Below are 19,979 nucleotides of genomic sequence, written 5' to 3'. Positions count from 1 at the left end.
CTTACTTCCCAGGATCCTAAAAGAGCTACAGAGACAGTGCATGTATTGATTGCAATTTTCCAAACAAAAAGTGTTGGATTCTGGAGAAGTACCAGAGGATTAGAAAACTGATGTGATACCCCTATTCAAAAAGGGAGGGAGACAAAAAGCAGGTAATTGTCAGCTGATAAGCCTAACATCTGTTGTTGGAAAATTATTGGGATCATTTATTAAGGTAGTAGTAGAACATTTGGAAACTCATAATCTAATCAAACAGAGTCAGCATTGCTTCGTGAAAGGGAAATTGTGTCTGAGTCATTTATTAGAGTTTTTTGTGGAAGTCTCAACCAGAGTGGAGAGAGGGGAACAAGCTGCTGTACAAAGAACAAAGAAAATTTACAGCCCTTCGGCCCTCCAAGTCTGAGCCGATCCAAATGTACTGTCTAAACCTGGGTAAGAGCGCTTTAGGGAACATCTCAGAGACACCCGCACCAATCAACCCCACTGCTCTGTGGCCCAACATTTCAACTCCCCCTCCCACTCTGCCGAGGACATGGAGGTCCTGGGCCTCCTTCACCACCGCTCCCTCACCACCAGACGCCTGGAGGAAGAACGCCTCATCTTCCGCCTTGGAACACTTCAGCCCCAGGGCATCAATGTGGACTTCAACAGTTTCCTCATTTCCCCTTCCCCCACCTCACCCCAGCTCCAAACTTCCAGCTCAGCACTGTCCCCATGACTTTTCCTACCTGCCTATCTTCTTTTCCACCTATCCACTCCTCCCTGACCTATCACCTTCATCCCCTCCCCCACTCACCTACTGTACTCCATGCTACTTTCTCCCCACCCCCACCCTCCTCTAGCTTAACTCTCCACACTTCAGGCTCTCTGCCTTTATTCCTGATGAAGGGCTTTTGCCTGAAACGTCGATTTTGCTGCTCCTCAGATGCTGCCTGAACTGCTGTGCTCTTCCAGCACCACTAATCCAAAAAATGTCTAAACCTGTTGGTCAATTCCTAAACATCTGTATTCCTCTGCTCCCCACCTACTCATGCACCTGTCCAGAGGCAGCTTAAATGAATCTACCGTGCCTGCCTCTACCACCTCTGCTGGCAACTCGTTCCAAATGCCCACCACCCTCTGTGTGAAGTACTTGCCACGTGTATCCCCCTTAAACTTTCCACCTCTCACCTTGAAAGCATGACCTCTCATTATTGAATCCTTCACCCTGGGAAAAAGCTTGTCTTTATCCACCCTGTTTATACCCTTCCTGATTTTGTAAACCTCAATCAGGTCGCCCCTCAATCTCCTTTATTCTAGTGAAAAATAAACCTTTCTTCACAGCTAGCACCTTTCATACCAGGCAACATCCTCATAAACCTTCTCTGCACCCTCTCCAAAGCGTCCACATCCTTTGGTGACCAGAACTGTACACAGTATTCTAAATGCGGCCGAACCAACATCTTGTACAATTTTAACATGACTTGCCAACTCTCATACCCAATACCCCGTTCGATGAAAGCAAGCATACTATATGCCTTCTTGACACTTTATCGACGTGTGCAGCAACCTTCAGGGTACAATGGACCTGCACTCCCAGATCTCTCTGCCCATCAACTTTTCCCAAGGCTCTTCCATTCATTGTATAATTCGCTCTAGAAATTGACTTGCCTAAATGCATCACCTCACATTTGTCTGGATTGAAAGCTATCTGCCACTTTTCTGCCCAACTCTCCAGTCTAGCTATATCCTGCTGTATTCTCTGACAGTCCCTTATGCTTTCTGCTACTCCACCAATCTTTGTGTCATCTGCAAACTTGCTGATCATACCAACAATGCCCTCTTCCAGATCATTGATGTATATTACAACAGCAGTGGCCCCAGCACTGATCCCTGTGGAACACCACTGATCACCTTTCTCCATTTCGAGAAACTCCCTTCAACTACTACTCTGTCTCCTGTTGCTCAACCAGTTCTTTATCCACCTAGCTAGGACACCCTGCACACCATGTGACTTCACTTTCTCTATTAGTCTACAATGGGGAAGCTTATCAAACACCTTACTAAAGTCCATGTATATGACATCAACAGCCCTTCCTTCTTTTTTTAGATTAGATTAGATTACATTACAGTGTGGAAACAGGCCCTTCGGCCCAACAAGTCCACACCGACCCGCCGAAGCGCAACCCACCCATACCCCTACATTTTCCCCTTACCTAACACTACGGGCAATTTAGAATGGCCAATTCACCTAACCTGCACATCTTTGGACTATGGGAGGAAACCAGAGCACCCGGAGGAAACCCACGCAGACACGGGGAGAACGTGCAAACTCCACACAGTCCACACAGAACCCGGGTCTCTGGCGCTGTGAGGCAGCAGTGCCACCGTGCCACCCACTAGCAACTAACAGCTTGGTCATCTAACAACTTGGTTCATCTAACAACTTGGTCACTTCCTCGAAGAACTCTTATCAAGTTAGTGTTACCTTTGGAATCCCAGAGGCATTTGACAAGATACCTTACAAAAAGTTAAGTCATGTGGTAACAGCCCACTGTGTTAGTACAGTGGCATGAATACAGAATTGACTATTGGACAAGAAATAGTGAGTGGGGATAAGGGCTTCCTTTTCAGGTTGGCAACTGTGACTAGTGGGATTCCACAGGGATTGGGGCGGCACGGTGGCTCAGTGGTTAGCACTGCTGCCTCACAGCACCAGGGTCCCAGGTTCAATTCCAGCCTTGGGCAACTGTCTGTGTGGAGTTTACACATTCTCCCTGTATCTGCGTGGGTTTCCTCCCACAGTCCAAAGATGTGCAGGTTCGGTGAACTGGCTATGCTAAGTTGCCTATAGTGATAGGTGCATTAGTCAGAGGGAAATGGGTCTGGGTGGGTTACTCTTCAGAGGGTCAGTGTGGACTTGTTGGGCCAAAAGGTCTGTTTCCACATTGTAGGGAATCTAATCTAATCAGTGCTGGGATCACATTTGTTTACAATGTATATTAATGACTTGGAGGAAGGAAGGGAATGTATTGAAGTCAAACTTGCAGACAACACAAAAATAGGTGGAAAGGCAGGTTGTGAGAGAGATACAAACAGCTTACAGAGAGATATTCAGAGGTCAAGTGAGTGGGCAAGAAGGTGGCAAATTGAGTACAATACGGGAAAATATGAAGTTGTTAATTTTGGATGGGATACAAAACAACAAATTATTATTTCAATGGGGAAAAACTGCAAACTTCAACATAAAGGAGTTGGGGGAACTTGTGCATGAAACACAGAAAGCTAGCACTCAGGGGCATTAGGTAATCAGGAAGGCTAGTGGAATGTTGGCCCTTACTTCATGGGAGAAAGTGAGGGCTGCAGATGCTGGAGATCAGAGCTGAAAACTGTGTTGCTGGAAAAGCGCAGGTCAGGCAGCATCCAAGGAACAGGAGAATCGACGTTTCGGGTATAAGCCCTTCTTCAGGAAGAAGGGCTTATGCCCGAAACGTTGATTCTCCTGCTCCTTTGATGCTGCTTTATTTCATGGGGGTTGGAGTGTAAAAGTAGTGAAGTCTTAGCACAAGGTGCTGCTGAGACCACACCTGGAGTATTGTGTCCCTTTATTTAAGAAAAGATATTATTTCATTAGAGTTAGTTCAGAGGAGTGTTCTGTAGGAGAGATCCCTGGTATGGAGGGATTGTCTGAAGAGCAAAGGTTGAACAAATTGGGCCTCTACTCATTGAAGTTTAGAAGAATGAGATGATCTTATTGAAATGTATAGCATTAAGGGGTAAATACTGAGAGTGATGTTTCCCCTCATGGGAGAGTCTCAGACCAGAGGGCACAATTTCAGAATAAAGGGGCACCAATTTTAGATTGAGATGAGGAGGAATTTCTTCTCTCAGAAGGTTGAGTGTCTTTGGAACTCTTTGCCACAGAGAGCTGTGGGGCGGAGTCCTTGTATATATTTAAAGCTGAGGTATAGAGATTCTTGATCAGTCAAAGGTTACAAAGAAAATGCAGGAAGGTGGATGTAAAGAATGTTGGATCGGCCATGAACTTACTGAATGGCAGGGCAGGATCCAGGACTCAAACAGCCTACTCCTGTTCTTATTTCTTATGGTCCAAGGGGCATTAATGAACTGGATGGGTTTACCAGTGTTACACAGTTAGCATTAGCTAGATTTTCATTCCAAATTTTTATTGTATTCAAATTTAACTGTCTGCCATGGTGGGATTCACACTCTGTCTCTAGAACATTAGCCTGGAATGTCAGATCACTAATCCACTGACATTACCACTGCACCATGTCCTCTTCCTTTAAGGTAATGTATAATCAGGGACAGCTCCATGATCCTTAAATGTGCACAGACAATTAACATTGCACCCTTTGGCCAGGGCTGGATGGAGCTAAATTGCAAAAGCCAAACCTGGAGAAAAAAACATTTCATTTTTAATAAAGCCCCGAAACACAATCAAAAACATGAAATGTAACAATTCAAATTGCTCTTTACTTCAAGGTATTGTCTGTTGTCTGACGTGATGTAATCACACAATTGTATGACTGAGAAACTAAAGCCCCTTTAAGCTTTTTTTATTTGATGTCCGGAAAATGTTATCTGGTCTGCCATTCTCTCTCTCTGCCTTCCTCTCTTCTCTTTCCAAAGGAAGGTTTTGGGGTCTTTTCCACCCCAGACCTACATAGGAGCAGAACATTCAGAACATTGAGGCGAATGTGGCTACTGCAAATGCTGGAGATTAGAGTCAAGATTAGAGTAGTGCTGCAAAAGCACAGATCAGACAGCATCCGCGAAGCAGGAAAATTGATGTTTTGAACAAAAGCCCTTCATCAGGAAGGTCTTGCCTTTTCCCCATCACCCTCCATTCCCTTACTGATTAAAAATCTGTCTAGCTTGGTCTTGAATATACTCAATGACCCAGCTTCAACAGCCCACTGCAGTAAAGAGTTCCACAGGTTTACTCCCCTCTGAAAGAAGAAATTCCTCCTTATCTGGGCCTTAAATGGATGACCCCCTCATTCTGAGATTATGCCCTCTGGTCCTGGACTCTCCCACGTGGGAAAACAATCTCCCCACATCTACCCTGTAAAGTCTCCTAAGAATCTTATATGTTTCATTCAGGTCACCTTTCATTCTTCTATATTCCAATGAGCCAACGTACTCCATATCTGCTCAGAAGACAATCCCTCCATACCTAATCTCAACCTAGTGACCTTCTCTGGACTGCCTCCAATACCAGTATGGCTTTCCTCCAACTCCATGGCAATCTTTTTCTTTCATGAGCTATGGATATCGTTGACTTCGCCAGCATTTATTTAAATTCAGAAAGAACACAAGCATTAAGAGGAGACTATTCACAGCCCATGACACCTGTTCTCCCATTAGGCTTCAACTCCACTTCCCTGTCTACTCCCCTTTTTCCCTCGATTCCTTGAGACACCAAATATCTCTCCATGCCTTAACTATATTCAATAATGGGAGCATTCATAATCTCCTGGGTGGAATTTCAAAGATTCACAACACTTGGGGGTGAAGCAATTTCTCAACTTAGTCCTAAATGATTAGTCCCTTATTCCGAGACTGTATTTGATTTTCCCTGTCAAGCCCCTTCAGAATCTTGTAGGTCTCAACAAGATCACTGCTCATTCTTCTAAACGCCAGAGAAGATAGATCCAATTTCTTTAGCGTCTCCACTTTGGACACCCCCTTCATCCATGGATTAGTTTAGTGATCCTTCACCTCTGATACAGGTGTATATTTTCTTAAATGTGGAAATCAAAACTGTGCATCATCTTCCAAATCTGGTCCCACCTGTACAACTGTAACAAGAGCTCTTTACTTCTGTACTCCAGTCTCCCTCCAATTAAAGCCAATCTGCCATTTACCTTCCTAATTTTTTGCAATATCTGCAAGTTTAATACCTTTTATAAAATATTCTGTGCTTTTCTATTCTTATTGCAAGAGTGAATAATTTCACACTGCCCTACATTATCATCCATCTCCCATCTGGGTGTCTGCTCATTTGACTTGTCTACCCTTTCAGCTGTTATATCCTCCTGACAGCCTACTTTTCTACTTAGCTTTATTTTCAAACATTCATTCACAAGATGTGGGCATCAAAGGCCGACATTAATTGCCCATCCCTAATTACCAAGAGGGTAGTTAAGAGGCAACTGCATTGCTGTGGGTCTGGAGTCACATGTAGGTCAGACCAGATAAGGATGGCAGTTTCCTTTCCTAAAAGGTACTAGGGAACCAGGTGGGTTTTACCCAACAATCAATTCATTAGACTTTTAATTCAAGATTTTTATTGATTTCAAATTCCACCATCTGCTGAGACAGAATGTGAACCCAGGTCCTGAGAATATTACCTGGGTCTTTGGGTTAACAGTCTAGCAATAATACCACGAGGCCATCACCTCCTCTTATTATCAACAGGTGTAGATTCTTTACTATGTCTTTTCATCTCAATCATTAATGAGGATTGTAAAATAGCTAAAGCCCCAGCATTGACCCCTGAAACACTCCACACCTCTGAAACACTGCCCCCTCTTTATGCCCTCTTTCTGCTTCCTGTCCACAAACCAATCCTTGACCAATTCCATGAGTCCAAACCACACATTCATTTTCTGTGAATGGGGGAAGCAGGCTTGATGGGCCAAATGGACTTCTCCTATTCCTATTTCTTGCCACAAGAGGGCAGAAAGGGATTTGAGTTAATGTCTCATCCAAAAGACAGCACCTCTTATAATACTGCAATCCCCTGGTACTGCACCAGACTGTGAGCTTAGCTTTTATAGGCAATAGGTGCAGGAGTAGGCCATTTAGCCCTTCGAGCCAGCACCACCATTATGATCATGGCTGATCATCCACAACCAGTATCCTGTTCCTGCCTAATCCCCATAACCCTTGATTAGACTATCTTTAAGAGCTCTATCTATCTCTTTCTTGAATGTATCCAGAGACTTGACCTCCACTACCTTCTGGGGAAGAGCATATCGACCACTCTCTGGATGAAGAAGTTTCTCCTCAACTCTGTTCTAAATGGCCTACCCCTTTATTTTATACTCAGATCCTGGGATGGGGCCTGAACCCTCAACCTGTTGCTTTGAGAGAAGAGTGGTCTGACCACAGAGAGAGGCTGGTCTGACCAGCTCAGTGACACATGGTGTCGTGCGTGCAACTCCCAGGCTCAGAGTTGCAGGGAATTCACAGCTACAAAGGGTTTTGTCAACCAACGAGGGAAATTTTGCACATTTAGGACCTCACCTCAATGGAAGCAAAGGGTTCCAGTTGGAAGAATTTTTGTACCCAGAGCTCGAAGTTGAGGCCGAAGCAGTTACACACGGACCAGATGTAGACCACGGTCTCTGGGCCGAGCCAGAGTGTAGTGATCAGGAAGGTGCAAATTGTCGCCAGCAACTCCTTCAGGATGTTGTCGTGGTCTTCTCCCAAATAATCATAAACGTACCTGGGGAAGAAGGGATACTGTCTTGGTAGCATTTGTATCTAGAGATTGCCCTGTCTACTCTCGCTGGGGCAGAGTTTCCTGGCTATGAGTACCACATTCAAACATGCAAGGGCCCTTCACGGCCAGGTCTTATCCTGTTTACATTTGAGTATCGCCTAGCAAAGATGGCGGATATGGATTAGGGTCATGGTGAAGTGGGGGGGGGGGGGGGGCGTGGAGGGGCAGCGTCACAGTTGAGCAGTGCAGTGCTTGGACTTCCACAACCTCATCCCTCCCATGCTTTCTGCTCCAGCAGGGTCTAACCTCTGCAGCCAGAGGGGGCGCCGTTTAGACGAGCCTCCAGCAAGGAGCCGTGCCAGTGATATTGGCTTTGAAAAGCGTGAATCTGCATTTGTATAGCGCCTTTCGCCACCTCACACCTTCCCAAAGCACTTAGCCCAGAAATTCATCCTGAAGTGTTGCGTAGAAGTGATTGTTGACACTCTGCACCCAGAAATGTCACAGGGACGTCATTACAATATGAAATGCTGTCACCATCTTCCCCAGGCAAATAGGGAAGGGCAGTCAACGTGGCTTTGCAACTTCCTGGAAGCAAGTAATAACAGATCAAAACAAAGATTGGTTACTTACTTGCACAGCCAGTCATTTATCCCTCTGTCAAAGTGCCTGAAATATAGATCATACAATGACAACATTTAAACGACATTTGGACAGGTACATGGATAGTAATGTTTAATATAGGCCGAACACAGACAAATGGGGCTAGTTCAGTTTAGGAAACCTGGTCAGCATGGACGAGTTGGGCCGAAGGGCCTGTTTCCATGCTGTACGACTCTGTGCCTCTAACTAACAGTTTTCACTAGTCTTGGGGCTTCTTCCTGAAGGCACAAAGGCAAACAGATGCAGAATCTCTATTTACTTCACTTACACAGACTAGTCATTATTTACTGAATGTATCCAGCTCATTCTGAAGGAATTTACTGCAGTGTGCTTCCTAAAGAAACCAAACTGCATTCAAGATGGTCATTTCACTCTGTACTGTCTGTTTACTATATCTGCAGTGTTGGAACTCTCTCCCTAACATCACTATGCATACAGACTCACCAAGCAGACTGGAGTCATTCAAGTTGGCAGCTTGCTACCACTTTCCCAACTAGACAGGGGTCATGATTGTCAGTAGCAATTATACACAGAGTTTTTTTAAAAAGCATGCATAAATCCCTGGATCATATATCCTTGACCAGATCACTACCTGACCCTGATCTGTCCACACACCCAACAATTCAGTCATCTTTCAGCAAACAAATGTTCTATCCATACAGCCCCTGAATCCCAACTCGAATAGATTCTTAGCCAATTCTTTAGCAGAAGTCACACAATTTCAGGTTATAGTCCTACAGGTTTACTTGAAATCACAAGCATCTACAACCTGGTGTCGTGAACTTCAGACTTTGTCCACCTCAGTGCAACACCAGCATCTCCACATCAGTTCTTCAGCTGATGGTGATACTGGAAAAGGTATATCATGGAGTGATGAAAGCTCTATAGTGTATATACATTATTGAGTTCCAAATCCACAATAAGAGGCAGTACGCCAGTTCAGTTCTTTTTATTTAAGATAAAGTTCCAAAATTGACTTTCTGAACAGTGACCAAAATAATTCAGTTCCAAGCAAGCATGTGGTTGCAGCAGAATGTAGAATATAAGAGGGTCCAAACCAGCCTTTGTTCTGGGATTGATCATGTTTGGTATTATTAGCTAGAATCATAACACTTCATTGATCATACGTATAATTTTTGCAGGTGGTTAACAAGGTGTTTAGTGACTGAAGCATATCCACCCGGGTGTAAATGTGCTTTTCAAGAAAAGACTCAAGTTTATTACACAAAGGAATTTAAAAACAAAAGCTACATATAAGCCAGTTTAGAAAAATCTTGATATATATAGCGAAACAAAATTCAACCTGTTTCTCAGTGACATCCATGACAGGTCCTTAAATCCCAAAGAAATATCACTCCCATCTCAGTTCCAATTCCTGATGTGATGATGCTGTGGCTTTCGAGAGGTTATTTTGTCCTGATCATTTTTGAAGAGAGGCTGTAAGGCAGAGCCACCTACTGAAGACCACTTGAATAAACTGCTTGTGAGGCCTTGGGGAATTTTTTTTTACGAAGTTGGACAATGGAAACAGCCTGCTTTCTAGCTAGATTTTAAGGTTTACAGTTTAGCTTTAAGCAGAAACTATTGGGGTGTTAAAAGAGTTGGAAGCTTCAGTGAATGCCTCCTGGCTGCTCCTCTCTAAAGTTTCTCTTGATGTTTTTTCCTCTTGGATTGGAGAACTGCATGTGATAATTGGTATCTGAACCTTCTTTGTTTTTCCCCAAAGGATGTTACAATATCAGAACAGCTAATTAGTAATAGTTACTGAATGTATAATTTTGTTAATTGTTCCAATATAGTTGTTATCTTTGGTTGTATTTTAATTACAGTGTTTAAATAAATAGTGTTTTGTCTAATATCGAGTAGTTTGACCAGTCGCATCGCATCAGGAACAGACATTTTACATTTGCCTTTAAAATAAGAAAAATTTAGGATCTAAGGTCTAGGCTGTCTTCTTATAATATTTTGAGGGGGTCTGGTCTGGTTCATGACACTTACCTAACTGAATCTTTTCATTTATCCTTTTTTGACTGCTAAGATAGTTTTACAAATTCTTTCCAAGTTTGCTGGAATGAGCTCTTTTCCCCATTTCGGTTGGCCTAAACCTCTTCAGTTCAGATAGTTTTATAGCTTCTCAACACTTCCACAACATGGAGATCCGACAAACTAAGACTTTTCTTGCTAAGAAGAACTGAACTGGAAACTTGTTTCTCCTACTCTGAAGCCAAAACTAAATTAGTGTCTCTGATCCATTTTCTCTGTCTAGATTAAACTCAGCAGTATAAACATCCAACCAGTAACACCACAGCTGTCCAATGAGTCATGCTATCTTGGAAACTATCTTCAGTTCACTGTTCCAAATAACCTTCTGACCTCCTGATAAAGTTACCTTCACAGAAATGAAAGCACACATCTTCCTTTTGTTTTTAAAAATCTAAATTGCAAATGACAATAGCAAACTATACACCTTCGTCAAAATAATTAATCAACTGCATTAACTATAGTAGATAAGAGATCAAAACTCTCCAGCCATGCTGTGATTCAAGGCCATCTGCTCCAGGTCAATTAAGGATGGGTAATAAATCTCAGCAATTATATCCAATAATACCATAAATGAATAAGAAAAGGTTTTTCCAATCGTAGGAAAACAATCACGAGATACTTGGAAATGGTAAATAAAATGGCTCATGTGTAAAAACTGAAGATTATTGACAAAGGTACCATAAAGTAGAACAAAGAAAAGCTACTTTGCACAATGCATATTTAAAATTAGGAATGCACCACCTGATAAGGTAACAGAAACAGATTTAACAGATCCAATCCGGAAAAAGTTTTGAAGAAGAAACAAATTACTGAGATTATGGGGGTAAAGCCAGGGCAGAAAATTGGGACTGTATCCTTGAAAACGCAGGCACTGACTGGATGGACCAAGGATCCTCCTTCTGCACTGTACCACTCTGGATTCTATGAAGAGCCCACAATGCAGACTTGCCACAGTTTAAACGCACAGTTTATAACATCAGTGGCCAAAAGCTTGACAGGCAGAAAAATTCCATTGTTACAGCAATAGATGCAAAGTACATCAGCAAACTATAGAGATCAGATTTTCTCGCGGTAATCCCAGTGCTCTTCTTTTTCTCTCCATTAGAAGAATGAAAGGAAACTGAATAAAAAGGAAGAAAAGAGACACTTACGTTTCAGCAAAGACGTATAGCATGGTGATGCATTTCGGTGGTTTGGGTGGGTCAAGGTAGTCAAGTCTGGCCACGGTTCCAACCACGCTAAACATCACTGCTGCCTTTATCCAGTCATACACCAGGTTGAAATAAGCCAAACAAGCTTTGCCATGGAATCAGGGAGGGAGATAAAAGCAAAGGCAGATTTGTCAGTGAAAATGTTTGGGCACCATCAGGACAGGGCTGAGTTTCTAGTTCGATAGAGTGTCCTTTATATTGGAGGGCCCTGCCTCCCACCCTAGAACTAATGCCCGAAGAAAGGTATGTTCACCTCCCAGGTTGGGGAGGCAACGGCCTAGTGGTATTATCACTGAACTATTATTCCAGAGACCCAAGTAATGGTCTAGGGACCTGGGTTCAAATCCCACCAAGGCGCATAGTGGAACGTGAATTCAATTTTTAAAAATCTGGAATTAAGAATGTAATGGTAACCATGTTGTCAGAAAAACCTATTTGGTTCCCTAAGGAAGGAAACTGCTATCCTTACCCAGTCTGGCCTACATGTGACTCCAGACCCACAGCAATGCAGTTGACTCCTAACTGCCCTCTGGGCAATTAGGGATACACAATAAATGCTGGCTTAGCCAGTGATGCCCACATCCTAAGAATGCAAAGTCTTCCTATATCGACCAATGGCAGGCTGTCAAAACGTGGAGAGATTTCTGGTCAGCTATATTGTGGAAAGAATGTAGGAGGCTCTACCATCACTATCCAGAGTGACACTACAACATGCAGGTAAAGAAAACTGCCAAAACACCTCTTACTCTGAGCGAACTATAACGCATCATGTTCAGGTGCCATTATACCTCTGCACATATCCACGTGATATGGGTGTGGATGGGTAAAGAGCTTCTGTAAGAGCTCTGGTGTGCCTTGGATTTATACAGGTTCTACATATTCCTATATTATCTCATTGCTATTGAGACACCTTGCAGTTTGCAAATTGATGTTTTTCTACATACCACAGTATCACTAGTTCTGGAGGCTATAGCAGTGTAGTGGTCATGTGACTGGATTAGTAATCCAGAATCTTTAGCTGGGGACGTGATTCCAGAGCACCTTAGCGATTGTTGTAAAAACGCATGGGATTGCCTAATATCCTTTAGGGAAGAAAATCTACCATCCTTTCCTGATCTGGCCTACGTGTGACTCCAGTCCCACACCAACTTAATTGCCCTCTGAAATGGCCACTCAATACAAAGGCAATCACAGATGGGCAACAAGTTCTGGTCTTGCTGACGTTACCCACATTCCATGAACAAACAAAAAATCCTGGAAGACTTCATTGGTAGTGTACGTCCTGTAAAAGCAACAGTAGTTTTTTTAAACCATTTTTTTCAAAGATAGTTTTGGGTTGAGTAGAATTCGGATTTCCATGGCAAAGTTTGTAAAGTCTGGGAGAAATACAGATAGTGGCACCAATTGAGACAAGAATAACGTGAGATAACAACATAAGAACGTAAGAACTAGGAGCAGGAGTAGGCCATCTGGCCCCTCAAGCCTTCTCCACAATTCAATATGATCATGGCTAATCTTTTCGTGGACTCAGCTTCACTTACCCATCGTTCATCATAACCCTTAACTCCTATATTGTTCAAAAATCTATCTTTGCCTTAAAAACATTCAACCACATAGCCTCACCTGCTTTGCTGGGCAGGGAATTCCACAGATTCACAACCCCTTGGGTGAAGGGGTTCCTTCTCAACTCAGTCTTAAGTCTGCTTCCCCTTTATTCTGAGGCTATGCCCTTTAGTTGAAGATGGAGTTGAATTTGGGGCTCAAGCAAGACCAGTGTGAAAAAAACGCCATGGAAGGATTTGTAATGGAAGTGAGGATGCCCGAAGCCTCAATAAGGTCAGGGATAATGGTCAAGCGAGATTTAAAAGGAGAGGTTTGGACTTGGGAATGGAACTGGGAGTCAGGGAGGCTATGGGCTGATGGGTGAATCCAGGGACCTACCTAATGCCCAATCAGAAAGGCGTGCCACCAGCTTCAGATCCGAAGGGATGGTCAGAATGTAGAGGTAATGGAAGAAGATATCCACAAGGATGATTATAGTGAGGTGCGTGATGGCATACTTCCTGATGTTCCACATCTCATCCTCTTTCCGAATGAATTTTGATTGGTTCACCTGTGATACACAAAGCTCAGAGTAAGAAGTTCTTTTATAGAACCATAGAATTTTACAGCACAGGAGGCGGCCATTAGACCCATTGTGTCTGTTAGAACTCCTGAAAGAGCTGCCCAGCTAGTCCAGCTCTATCTTCGCAGCCTTTGTCGAAGGAAATTAAATCGACTCAACTCAAATGCTAGCAAGAGCAAAGAAAAAGTTTATTTTTAACCTCTGCAAAGGGACCCAATACAAGACGCCTCATGTAAGGGGTGCCTGATAACTTTCACATATTCCCTTTATACTATAATGCACTTTTCCTTATCAATACCTCAAGGCCAGGAGCCTGGAACATTAGAGTTTCTTTCCATATGTGGAGTTGCTTTTCGCATTCCTTGACTGTTGATATGGTCATTTACTGGCCTTGTAAGTCTACAGTTAGGCCGGTTTAACTTTACATTTTTTTCTGTCTGCAATATTTTGCAAAGTCAGGCCCTTACTTCTTTGTTTCCCTATGCTTTTATAGATTACACAATAAATGTTAATTTTCCATTACACCTTTGTCCCTTTCAAATGTAGATCCAGATTTCTTTTGAAACCTGATGGAATCTGCCTCAACCATGCTCCCAGGCAGCACATTCCAAATCCTAACAACTCACTCAGTAAAGATGTTTCTCCTCATCTTATTCCTAGTTCTCTTGCTGACAATCTTGAAATAGTGACCCCTAACTACTGACATACCAACTAGTGGAAACAGAAAATCCTTCCTTACCCTGTCCAAATTGCTCATAATTCTGAACACTTCAATAAGGTCACCTGTTAATTTTCTCTGCTCCAATAAGAATAAGCCCAATTTCTTGAGTCTTTCCTTTTGTCTAAAATCCCTGGAGAGGGTCAAGAAGCCCAATTCCATTTGACTGATTGCACCCATGACCAATGTTGGGAGAAAGTGAGGACTGCAGATGTTGGATATCAGAGTCGAAAAGTGTGGTGTTAGAAAAGCATAGCCGGTCAGGCAGCACCTGAGGAGACGTGACCAATGTTACCCATGATTCTTGTGTGTGGCCTTCTTGTTGTTCCGCCTGGGATCCCTTAAAAGGGAGAGCTGCTCTCCTGCTCCTCGGATGCTGCCTGACCTGCTGTGCTTTTCCAATGCCACACTTTGACTGCTGGTGTATCGCCTACCTATCCCTTAACACATTCCCATGGCCGTTCAGACAAGCAGCTACAAGGGAACACAGATCTCAAGTCTTGAACAATCTTATACACGGACACTCCATCACTACACAAGGGCCGTGCAACACTATGAAGAATATCTCTGTTTAGATTAGAGATTCATCCAAAGCCCCCTCTTCCCTTTTTACTAGGTCAGAAAGATTCTACCTTGTTGCTCTGAAATAGAGCAGACAAGAAACTCCATTGTGTCCTGGCCAATGTTTATCTGTCTACCAACATCACAAAGGATTATCTCTGAGTACTATCCTGGTTGCTCTGGGATGTTACTGATCCTAAACATCATGGCAGTGACTATTATCTTTCACTGGTTGTAAAAGCACTCTCGGACATCCTGAATGTGTATGTATAAATGCAAGTCTTCCTCTGATCTCCCAGGCATTGTTTCAAAGCTTACCTGGGCGTGGAACTGATCGAAGGTCATTACCGGTCCAAAGAAGAAGAAAGGGAGGTAGAAGTTGTACACCAGCAGGTCCAGGATCGAGTAATTTCCATCTTTCCTCTCAGCGTTTTCCAACGCAAAGCTCATACATCGCATGATGGTGAAACCACTTCCTCCATAAAACAGGATATCATGGAGGTGGAAGGTACCCGTTACAAACCCAGTCTAGGATGGGGGAAGAGTTCAGACAGGAAGGTTCAACTCCACATAAAATTGGAATCTCCAAAACAGGCTAACCAAAGGCAGATCTACAAAGATCTGGCCCATTAATATATTGCAACCCTTTAGGACCCATCAGAGCAACAGTTAACATGAACCTCATTGCACTGGGATGTTTCTGGAGGGGACGACTGGAAGAACTGTGCTCTACAAGTGAATTTGCTGGAAGTTGTAGAGACAGACAGCGAGGGCTGCTTTCTCAACACAAAGCAGCACAGCTTCAGCCTAAACAACCCTGCTGTATCGAAACATCATTACAGAGAGAGTCAGGTGATGGCCTCTAAAGTGGGAGCGTGAGGAACATGGGAGGGCAAAAATACTGTGGTTAGTCAGTATCTGCAGATATCATAAGGGGGAATGGCCACAGAGTGCTAATATTACTGGGCTAGCAATCCTGAGGCTCAAACTAGTGTTCCAAAGACCAAAGTCCAAATGCTGAAGCTGGGAGAATTTAAATTCAATTAATAAAAAGAGAGAAGAAACTGCTAATCTCACTAACAGACTATCATAAAAACCCTTCTGTTCCATGAATCAGAGTCATACACATCACAGAAACAGACCCTTCAGTCCAACTTGTCCATGCTGACCAGATATCCTAAATTAATCTAGTCCCATTTGTCAGCAGTTGGTGCATATCCCTCTAAACCCTCCCTGTTCATGTACCCATCCAGATGCCTTTTAAATGTTGTAATTGTACCAGCCTCCACCACTTCCACTGGCAGCACATTCCATACATTCACCACCCTGTGAGAGAAAAAGTTGCCCCTTTGACACCATTTAAGTCTCTCCCCTCTCACCTTAAACTTATGCCCTCTAGGTTTGGACTCCGCTACCCTACATAAAGAAGAACAAGGAACAGTACAGCACAGAAACAAGCCCTTCGGCCCACCAAGCCTGCACCGACACATGATGCCTTCCTAAACTAAAAACTTTTCACCTCCAGAAGGTCCATATCTCTCTATTCCCTGCCTATTCATGTATCTGTCAAGATGTCTCTTAATCATTGTTATTGTATCCACCTCTGGCAGCACATTCCAGGCACTTACCACCATCTGTGTAAAAACTCACCTCCCACATTGCCTTTAAATTTTCCTCTTTTACCTGAAACCTATGTGCCCTGAGAAAAAGACTCTGACTATCCATTCTATCCCAACCTCTCAATTTTCTGAACTTCTATCAGGTCATCCCTCATCCTTTGAGGTTCAAGTGAAAATCAAACAGGTTTGTCCAACCTCTCCTCACAGCTAATACTGGTCACAGTTAGAAAAACGCCTTTCCATTACTATTTTCTGTCTTCTATGACTAAGCTGGATTTTTTTTTTCCCAGTTTACCAACTATCGTGGGAGCAATGTGACTTCATGTTTTGTATCAATCTGCCATGAGGGACCTTGTGAAAGGCCTTGGTAAAACCTATACTAGATAAGGTCCACTGCTCTGCCCGCAGCAATCATCTTTGTCACTTCCTTAACAAACTCAGTAAAGTTTGTGAGACATGACTTTCCTCTCACAAAGCCATTCTACCCAAGTTCATATTTTTCCAAATGTGAGTAAATCATATCCCTAAAAATCTTTTCCAATAATTTCTCTACCACTAACATAAGGCTCACTGGCCTGTAATGTCCCTGATGATACCTGTTGCCCTACTTAAACAAAGGAACAATATCGGACATTCTCCAGTCCTCTGGGACCTTTCCTGTTACTAAACAGGATACAAAGACTTGGTACAAGGGCCCCAACAGTTTCCTCACCTGCCTCCCTCAGCATTCTGGAATAGATCCCCTCAGGTCCTGGGACATGTCTACCTTAGTGCTTTTCAAAACGCCCAACATCTTTTTTTTCTATTGACATGCCCCAGGATATTAACACACCCTCCCAAGACTTACCATCCACCATGTCTTTCTCCTTTGTGAATATGATGTAAAGTATTAATTAAAGACCTCATCCAATTCCTCCAGCTCCACAAATAAATTCCATTCTTTGTCCTTGAGTGGACCTACCCTTTCCCTAGGTACCCTCTTGCTTCTTGCATATGGATAAAATGCCAGGGGGAGATTTCATTAGTACTCCTCAAGTAGGCCTCCTCATTCTTAGTTTGAATTCTTTCCTGCTATCTCTATGTATTTTGAGGGATCTGTCTGTCAAGAGTTTCCTAAACCTTACATATGCCTCCTTTTTCTTTTTGACTAAGCTCACAATTTCTCATGTCATTTAAGGTTCCCAAACCTTGCCATTCTTATTCTTCATTTTCACAGAAACGTTCTGATCCTGAACTCTGATCAACTGGCATCTAAAATATCATGGTAGTTAGCCTTCTCCCAGTTTAGTACTTTTGCCCGAGGAAGACTATTATCCATACCCATAAATAACTTAAAGCTTACAGAAATATGGTCACTGTCCCCAAAATGGTCCCCCACTGAAATTTTGATCACCTGGCCGTCTATCCAAGCCCCTGACACTAAGGGAGTTTCAGTCAGTGCAGGGGAAGTAAAAATTACTCACCATAACAACCCTGTTGTTTTTACTTTTTCCATTATCTGTCTACATTACTGTTCCTCTAATTACTCATGGTTGGCATGGTGACTCAGTGATTAGCACTGCTGCCTCATCGTGTCAGAGATCCAGGTTTGATGCCACTTTGGGCAACTAGCTGGGTGGAATTTGTACATTTTCCCTGTGGGTTTCCTCCCACAGTCCAAAGATGTGCAGGTTGTGAGGACTGGCCATACATCCAGGGATGTGGAGGTGAGATGGTTTAGCCATGAGAAATGTGAGATTACAGGAATAGGGTACAGGGTAGTCTACATGGGATGTTTTGCAGAGGGGCAGTGTGGAGTCAATGGGCTGAAAGTCTGCTTCCACACAGTAATCAATAACACAACTCCCCCAACACTTTTACATTCCTCTCTAAACCCTGGAATGTTAAGCTGCCAATATTGTCTGTCTCTCAACCAACTATTTACAGCATCACTTGGTGACTGAAGGGATGAGGGGACAGAGCAGGAAAGGGAAATGGAAGAGGAAAGTGGTTATTGAATAAATAACCTGAAGACCCTGCTCCTATGTGAGATGTTCTTACCTGCCAAGAGCTCATGGGTTCCAATTTGAATGTTGCTAGGCTGCAGAGGCCAGCAGCGAAACACAGCCATTTCTGTTTAGCTAAACCGATGCTATACAGCAGAATGCAATGGACCAGGATCAGCATGAGGTATGAGACCCCCATTGTAGCCAGAACTGCCAGTATCCCATAGGCCATAAAATACAAGGATCTGTGCTGTGTAAAAACAGAACATTGTGAACAATTATTATATGACCAACATCAAAAAAGTATAGATCATCCAACTGGAGATGATGGCATATGCGTCACGTCACTTGGACTAGCAATGCAGATGCTGTGGGTTCAAATCCCACCATTGCATCTTATGGAAGTTAAATCCAATTAATAAAATCTGGAATTGAAAGTTGATCTCAGTGATAGCGACCATGAAAACTATCTGGTTCCCTCACTTGAAATGGAAATCTGCCATCCTTACCTGGTCTGGCCTACATGTGACTCCAGACCCACAGCAATGGGGTTGACTCTTAATGCCCTCTGAGATGGCCAAAGAAGCCATTCAGTTCAGGGGGGAGTTAGGGATGAAATAATAAACTAAAAACCAAACCGAAAGGATGAGCAAACAGACACAAAGAAGTCTCTGGTCAGGATCACAGTCCAAGAGCTTTTATCTCAAATCAATACTGACTGCAAACCTCCAGCCTCCATCAACAGGCCTGCATGTCCCAGGTTGCATTCCTGTGTGGTGTATAAATTCTTGTATCTAGCACAGCTATGATGGGCCAAATGGCCTTCCTCTGTACTGTATTATTCAATGAAGTGCCTCAATTCCTATTCAAGCTTTCATGTTTATAATTTCCACTCTAATGCCATTTGCCCCACCTACCCCAAACTCCAGCAATTGCAAACTAGTCATCATCGGACAGACCTGGCCTATAAGCTACGTTTCAAGGGGCACAACTTGCTTTTTAACAATATTTTGGATCATTTGTGGAATACCTTGGGAACTGGGCAGAAGCAACCTCATTTTAGCATCTCAATGACCCTGTGACCACACCAAACACCGTGACAATACACAGTTGATAGATCTCAATCCTTTTTCTCAAATCTTGTTTTTGGAAAAAGCAGACACAAGCAGGGTTCAGAACTCAGCTACCCCAAGGTCTGGAAGATTAGTGACACTTCAGAGCGAGGTGGTCAATGTGCAACATTGGTCCAGTAACAACACTTGCACAATTTTAGAGCAAGACTCTGTGTGTGTCCATTTCTCAAAACCTGTCAGTCTGGTCTGAACACAGCAGATGGCGCTAGCAACACTGGTTCCCACTCCCAAGGTAAAGTAAAAGTGAAGGTAAAGTCACTATAATCCCACTCTCTCAACAGCGAGAGAGACCACTGGCACTGGTTTGGTCTGAGGGGCACTCCATCTTAAGCAAGGTGAGAAGCATGGTGGCTCAGTGGTTAGCACTGCTGCCTCACAGCACCAGGGACACGGTTCGATTCCAGTCTCGGGTGACTGTGTGTGGAGTTTGCACGTTCTCCCAGTGTCTGCATGGGTTTCCTCCAGGTG

The 19,979-nt window shown here is 43.3% G+C and overlaps 1 protein-coding gene across 4 annotated transcripts in view; it reads right to left on the bottom strand.

Moving 5' to 3' along the window:
• hhatlb (hedgehog acyltransferase like, b) overlaps positions 1 to 19,979 on the bottom strand; it is a 67,670-nt gene that overhangs the window by 8,985 nt on the left and 38,706 nt on the right. For all 4 annotated transcript variants that reach the window (XM_043690817.2, XM_043690820.2, XM_043690819.2 and 1 more), the window contains exons 5-10: positions 18,434 to 18,628; positions 15,093 to 15,302; positions 13,312 to 13,483; positions 11,311 to 11,455; positions 8,087 to 8,122; positions 7,255 to 7,456 (exon numbers count right to left, since the gene is read on the bottom strand). In XM_043690817.2, coding sequence (XP_043546752.2) covers positions 7,255 to 7,456; positions 8,087 to 8,122; positions 11,311 to 11,455; positions 13,312 to 13,483; positions 15,093 to 15,302; positions 18,434 to 18,628 — 960 coding nt within the window. The remainder of the gene's footprint in view (positions 1 to 7,254; positions 7,457 to 8,086; positions 8,123 to 11,310; positions 11,456 to 13,311; positions 13,484 to 15,092; positions 15,303 to 18,433; positions 18,629 to 19,979) is intronic.

This window comes from Chiloscyllium plagiosum, unplaced genomic scaffold (genome assembly GCF_037043375.1).
Source record: "Chiloscyllium plagiosum isolate Xiang-an unplaced genomic scaffold, Cpla_swu_hap1 HiC_scaffold_5, whole genome shotgun sequence".
Lineage (NCBI taxonomy): Eukaryota > Metazoa > Chordata > Chondrichthyes > Orectolobiformes > Hemiscylliidae > Chiloscyllium > Chiloscyllium plagiosum.
Note: the sequence above shows the minus strand (reverse complement) of the source record. Positions and strands in the feature narration are given on the sequence as shown.